Source organism: Hibiscus syriacus, unplaced genomic scaffold (genome assembly GCF_006381635.1).
Source record: "Hibiscus syriacus cultivar Baekdansim isolate YM2019G1 unplaced genomic scaffold, ASM638163v2 tig00001644_pilon, whole genome shotgun sequence".
In the NCBI taxonomy this organism is placed as follows: domain Eukaryota; kingdom Viridiplantae; phylum Streptophyta; class Magnoliopsida; order Malvales; family Malvaceae; genus Hibiscus; species Hibiscus syriacus.
This window is the reverse complement of record NW_024061878.1, coordinates 591,025-598,059: the sequence shown is the minus strand read 5'-3', so window position 1 is coordinate 598,059 and position 7,035 is coordinate 591,025. Positions and strand designations below refer to the sequence as shown.

Genomic DNA, 7,035 nt, shown 5'->3' with positions numbered 1-7,035 from the left:
AGCAAAATCCGAACACATCAAGTTCATGCGAGAAGTTCTTTCAAAGAAGAGAAGGCTTGGAGAATTTGAAACTATTGCACTCACCGGGGGATGTAGTTTTATGGAAGCAAGATGATTACCACCTAAACTCAAAGATCCAGGGAGTTTCACTATTCCTTGTATTATTGGTGATCAATTTGTAAAACATTATGTAATTTAAGTGCTAGCATTAACATGATGTCATTGTTAATTTTTAGAAAAAATTAGAAGCGGAGAAGCAAGGTCCATCATTGTAACTTTGCAACTTGTTGACCGATCCACCGTACATCCTAGTGGCATTGTTGAGAACATGCTAGTTAGAGTGGACAAGTTCATTTTTCCCACCGTACATCTTTTTACGAAAGGGATCGATTGTTTTCCAAATAATTCATCCGTTGCAAGAAAGGGATCGTTCCTTTAAGGGAATGGATCGATTCTTTTCATCGAGAGATCGACCCTTTTCCTCGAGGGATCCTTTCTTTGGTGAAGGGATCGGTCCAAAACTTACTGGAATCTAAGGATCAATCCTTTTTGAAGGGGGTCAATCATTTGGTCAAAAGGATCGATACTTTGAGCCAAAAATCTTTGGAAACTCAAGTTTAAAGAATGAAAATGATAGATTATATTTTTTTAAAAGGTTCAACTAAGTTAGAAACCATTTAAAACATATTTTTCAAGTTAAATTAGATTTTGAATTATTTTTTATAACTTTTTGAAAATTTGATTAAGTCCAAAATCAATTTTGCAATTAATGTTATATCAAAATATTAATTCAACAAATTATATTAATTAATTCTTAAAAAAATATTAAATAAATAATATTAACATAAAACTTGTCAATAAAATTAGTTTTCTTACTATGTCAGATAGTTTGAAAAGCGTGTTACGCTTAATCTGAGTATTTCTATTTATTTTTATTTTTCTACTATAAAATATTAATTAAAACAAATAGTATAATAATTATACACTTTTTTTAACTAAACTGCAAAATATTAAGTAACTATACATAAATTACATAATTGCAAAAATAAAGATTATTAACACAATGTTTCAAAATTTTCTTATTTTTTATGTATCGAGATCTATGTTAAATGAAAAATGCAGGGCATACAGGGAATTGGAATCTATAAAGGAATTGGAATATGTAGGAATTGAAATCTGAATCTGAAACATGTTTGGTAGGCAGGAAATTGAATTGGAATCCAATTTCATATTTGTTTGGTTCGCAGACATGTCAATGAATTTGATTTCAGTAATGTAAAATGGCAGAATTGCCCTTCTTGTTTTTTTGCTTAATTTTAGTTTGTTTTATAACTTACATATAGCAATATATTATAAAAATTTAAAAAATATTAAATTTTCATTTTATTGATTGATTATTCATTTCAATGAATTATAAAAATCATACTAATAAACATCATAAATTAAAATCATCTCAATTAGGGATGGTCATGGGTCGGGTTGGGTCGGGTTTTTGGTCCACCCGACCCAACCTGAGAATAAGGGAACCTCCACCCGAGACCCGACCCAAACAAAATAAAGTTTCACACGACCCGACCCAACCTGAAATAATAAAAAAATTATTTTTATTCAATAAAAACAGTGACTTAATTAGAAAAAAATATATATAGAGGGGTATTATTGTAATTATTCTAAATATTTAAGGTAAAATTATATATTTTTTCGGGTCGGATCAGGTATTTTTCACCCTAAACCCGAACCCGACCCGAATATCACACTTAAAAAACCCAACCCGGCCCAAATATCAAACTTAAAAAACCCGAACAGACCCGAACCCGAAATCTTAAAAAAAAATCCGACCGATCCCGAAATTTTTTTAAAATAATACTACCGATCCCAAATTTAAAAAAAATCCGACCCGAATACCAAAAGATTGATGAGGGTAGTATGGTCATATTTCACATTCCCTCCTCCAAAGGAATTCAATTCTATCATATTATAAATGGAATTTACTTTCCCTCCCTCGATGGAATTGGATTTTAATTCCCTTTGAAAACTTAAATCAAACATGAGAAAGTGGTGAAATTGGATTCTAATTCCTCCTAATTTCAAGGGATTCAACCACCTAAAATTTCAATCATAATAGGATATTTATGTTTCGAATAGAAATACTAATAGCGTGTTCTAAAATTAGACATTATAAATGCATCTTTCCTTTGTTTTAAACTAGGGAAAAAAATTATTTCTTCGATGTGAAGAAGGGAGTGACGTGGGAGTATGTATATAGAGAGAAAAAAGCATTTTCCAGAAAGTGCATTTAGTAACATACGAAGAGTGTCTTTAATACCTTCCGAACACGCTGTGTTACGTAAGACAGTACATCCGACTAATAGTGCCTTTAGTAACATGCTTCCAACTAAGTACACCTTAATCTTACGTATTGAAATAGATGTCATTCCTCTAAATAAATTTTTTAAGTACTACTCATATAATTAACTCTTAAATGAATAGTATTCTTTACCAAAAAAATACTAATATACTATATGTTTTTAATGATCTTTCTAATTTCAAATTTGCTCGATATTTATTATTACCTCCTTAAGTGTGATTGCAAACCATCTATTCAATAAATATTATATTATTTTTTAAAAATAAATAGAGATATTCTAAACACAAACTATATATATATATTATTCTAGAGTTATTACAAGTTGTATTTGTTCTAAAGAATTTGACAATAAACACTCAAAGACCCTATAATCGTTGGTAATCGAACTTGAAAACTCTAGAGATAATAATCTCTTTAGCCAATGAGATGACTTGATTCGTGCATACAAACTATATACTTAGTTAAAAGATGATAAATGCATATTAATACTATATAATAATTACCAATTAATACATAAAATAAAAAATTAGAATAAAATAGCGAACAAAAATGAAGAGTACACACAAAGTCAAACTATTATACTCTTATTTTCTCTTAAAAATATATTTATAATTCAATAATGACTAATCAAATTATTTGTCAACATTTATAACCATTACCCGTCACTAACCGCTAAAACGAAACTTTTTTAATTGTAACAATTCAACAAATTAGCTTGTAAAATGTAATAATTACATTAGTTAACAATTACTGTTAGTAATTACCAGTTAATCTGCACACACATGTAGCAACCGTTCCGAATCCACAGACGAGGTGAAGTTAAGAGGCACAATGGTTGGATAGTATCAGAAGTGTGGAGTTTCATGCTGCTGAGAAATGGTCGAGGTTGAATTTTAGCTCAAAATACAAAAACCGAACACTTACGGCGACTACTTGGTGCTTGAAAACAACATACTCCCATGCCAAATTATCAACATCAGCATCAAGCTGAGATCTCCATCCTTGCTACGCATGTCACACGAGCAATGCAATTGAAATTAGCTATACCCAAATTTGAATAGTAAGCAAATCAATATCATCTTACTACCCCAGTGATTTGAGAATCTATATTTGATTCCAGCAGGAACCCTTTAAAATGTTAGCGTACGAGAGTGCGCTCAAACTTGATTTGGTCAAAATCTATCAACACTGACTTAGATTGTCTCAACTTGAACTTTTACACAACTTATTCTATTAGAAAATAAAATCTAAACACTGATTTACTAATAGATAATAAAAAATACTAAATTACTAATTAATAATTTCTAATTTTTTAATAAACACAAAATACAAAATTATTAATTAATTTACTAGGTTCTATATATAGTTTAAAAACTTGGTACAAATTCTAATGAGCTAAACATGCAACAAGCCTAGTCGAGCAACAAGTTTTTTAACGAGCATAAGTCAAGTAAAAAAATTTCAAGCTTAACAAACGAGTCAAGTCAAACAGCAAATTTTTTAACGAGTAAAAGTCAGAACACTACTCAGCTTATGATAAACTAGCTCGGTAAGCACCCCTGGTAATTATGCCAAAACAAACTACCTTTTAATAAACCCAACTGAGAAAGTGATGTCAATATATAGAACAGAGATCCAAATGAAGAAGACTAGAACACAAAACAATAATACAAAATCTCCAGAACATAGGCCAAATATCCAGATGGAAACAACGAAAGTGAAGTTCCGTTTAACGTCAATGTTTCAAACTAACAATAATTAGAAGCTAAATCAAAACAAAACATGAGGATATGCTATCCTCATTAACTTAGTGATCACCAGGCATGCTCTTAATGATATCAGAGTCACCTGGAAAACACAATATTATCACAATCAGAACAGTATACAGATGAATATGTAAATCCAACATGTTACCAAAAAGTAATATTTACCAGGATCAATAATGCTGAGGCAGCACACCCTGAAATATTTACCGCAAGCAGTGCCCAAATCTACGTTGTCTGCAAAAGCGTAACCCCAACGTTCTCAAGGGAATATCATAAAAAACAAAGTCAAGCATCCATTGAACAAACCAGCATAAAAATTTAAGCGTGAAAACTAAAATAACTGTTAGCTTCCATCAGGAAAATTCACGAAAATATAAAGGCCATTGTTGACCATATCTATCAATTCCTCAAAAGGTTTCCGGTCACATGCAGATTAGTTTTTCCTTCTACCATTTAAGGTAATATGAAAAACAATCACAGATACTAAGTAATTAACAAGAGTGCAATAGGTGAAGGGGCGTACTTCCATTGTAGTGATGAACTCCAACCTTGCACAACATGGCATAATACTCGATCTCTGACTTCCTAAGAGGAGGGCAGTTGTTGGCAATGATGATCAACTTACCTATAAAACATAAAAGAAAAATAAGAAAGTCTTGCAGAAGCTGAATCAACATTAGATTAGAACCACAAATATAATTCCAAACAAAATCAACACATGCACTTGGTTCAAGTTAAGCACTATCTTTTAGCCAAAATGAAATCCATTCACTTTTAGTTTACCATCGAAACCAATAAAACGAACCCATCGTTTTTCATATATATATTAAAAAAGGTGCCAGACATATTTAAACAATCAACCAGATAGCTCGACATTTTGGTATAGCAGAAAAAAAGCATAGTTTTAAGTAAAAAAGTCAATACCTTTGGAGCTTCTGAGAGATTTGAGAACAGTTTTGTAACCCAAAGTGTATTTCCCACTTTTCATAACGAGAGCCAATCTGTTGTTAATGCTCTCATGGGTCTTCTTCTGCACCAGAATTACCCATTAGCCATATACAAATCAGTTAGCATGTTTTCAGAAAATTTAGGAAAGCCAAATTTAAAAATTCGAAAATGAGAAAACGAGTTTTACGGTCTTCTTGGAGGCAACCATTGTCGGAGCAAGGCGGGGAGTGACAGCGGCAGCTACAAATGGCTCAGTTTCACCATAAGCGATAAGAAACCCTAAAATCTAACTAATATAGAGACTGGTTGGACACAATGGTTTTTGAGGTCGTGCTTTGGGCTAAAAGTGATGTCCTGATCATTCGATCCATTACCCTTTATGGCCCAATTCTCAGTCTCAATTTTAGTTGAAATTTATGAATTTGAATGAAATGTAAGTTGAATTCAAACTTAGAGGACTATAGTTTAATCTAAAAGTGTTAGGTCTTAAGCCGTTAGCTACGACTCTTGTGTAAAGTCAACAATGGAGGCTATAGAGGGGGGCACCGTTTTTTTTTTTTCATAGGTTTTTCAACAAAAAAGGGCACCAATTTCAATGTCCCAATTCTTTAATTAAAATATAAATAGGTTAATCGCAACTTTAGTCATTGCATTTTTTAGGGTATTTACAAGATTAGTCCCTAAGCTTCAATTATAAATACCCTAACCCATTTAGCTTCAAAATCATCCCAAATTCTTCCACTTCTCTCTCAAGTGTGTTTTGTAAACACCTGTAAAATTTCTCTTTAGTAAAAGATCTACAGCAGTCCGGAGACGTAAGCACAATTGGCTGAACTTCGTTATCAATTTTTCGGGTATTATTTTTTTCGCTTTTATTTCGTATTCTCACTAATCTGGTTATAGGGAAATTACTTGTACTCGGTTTATTTCACAACAACTGGTAATCAGAGCTTTTGGTTGTAAGTTTTGTCAAATTTTTTTGCGATATTACTATTCATTACTATTCACATGAATAGTAAAATTTGTGAACAGTGAAATTTTGTCGGCAATACGAATTTGTCGACAGAGGTGTTCTAATACATGGTGGTTCGCAAGAATTGTCAGAAACGATCCAAACGAATCCAGATTCGAGTGGGAGCGATGGCTGCAGACGAAGGGAATGTGAAAATTGAAAAATTCGATGGTGCGGACTTTGGCTTTTGGAAGATGCAGATTGAAGATTTTCTGTACTAGAAAAATCTATATCAACCCCTCTCAGAAAGCAACCAGAGAGGCATGAACAATGAAGACTGGGCTCTTCTCGATAGATAAGCCCTCGGTCGACTGACGTTATCCCGCAATGTTGCTTTCAACATAGCAAAGGAAAAGACCACGGCGGGTCTTATGGCGGCTCTCTCCAGTATGTATGAGAAGCCATCAGCCTCAAACAAATTTCACTTGATGAGGCGATTATTCAATTTGCGGATGACGGAAGCTACTCTCAACCTGGCGTTGGGGGCAGCCTACTACCCTACCTCCCCCTTACCCCATTGCATATGGGAATTGGGTTTTGTTGTTGTTGTTGTTGTTGTTGGAAGGGGCATCAATGGCTCAACACCTAAATGAACTCAACACTATCACAACCCAGTTGAGTTCCGTGGAAATTGAATTCGATGATGAAGTTCGAGCTTTAATTCTCTTATCATCTCTACCAGACAGTTGGAATGCTACTGTTACAGCAGTCAGCAGCTCGTCGGGAAACAGCAAATTAAAATTCGACGATGTTCGAGATCTGGTATTGAGTGAAGAAATTCGACGGAGAGAATCGGGTGAAGCATCAACCTCCTCAGCCTTGCACACGGAGTCCAGAGGAAGAACTTCAGAAAAAAATTCAATTCGTAGCAGATCCAAATCCAGAATGGGAAAATCAAGAATAGGAAAGAAAGATTTTACCTGTTATAATTGTGGCAAGAA

At 33.2% G+C, this 7,035-nt stretch overlaps 1 protein-coding gene across 1 annotated transcript; it reads right to left on the bottom strand.

Annotated features, from left to right (window-relative positions):
- Nucleotides 1-4,025: 4,025 nt before the first annotated feature.
- Nucleotides 4,026-5,361, bottom strand: LOC120128734 (60S ribosomal protein L30-like). Its single transcript, XM_039146366.1, has 5 exons — nt 5,270-5,361; nt 5,059-5,164; nt 4,658-4,759; nt 4,300-4,368; nt 4,026-4,216 (listed from the first exon to the last, which is right to left on the bottom strand). Exons 1-5 carry the CDS (start codon nt 5,288-5,290, stop codon nt 4,176-4,178), a joined length of 339 nt encoding a protein of 112 aa, XP_039002297.1. The 5' UTR covers nt 5,291-5,361; the 3' UTR covers nt 4,026-4,175.
- Nucleotides 5,362-7,035: the final 1,674 nt, after the last annotated feature.

Excerpts from the sequence above, each read along its gene's own strand:
- LOC120128734 (XM_039146366.1), bottom strand. The coding sequence starts at position 5,290 with ATGGTTGCCTCCAAGAAGACC. Across the intron at positions 4,760-5,058 it reads ATCTCTCAGAAGCTCCAAAG|GTAAGTTGATCATCATTGCC; the intron begins GTATTGACTTTT and ends TATGTTTTATAG. Across the intron at positions 4,369-4,657 it reads AGTTCATCACTACAATGGAA|ACAACGTAGATTTGGGCACT; the intron begins GTACGCCCCTTC and ends ACGCTTTTGCAG.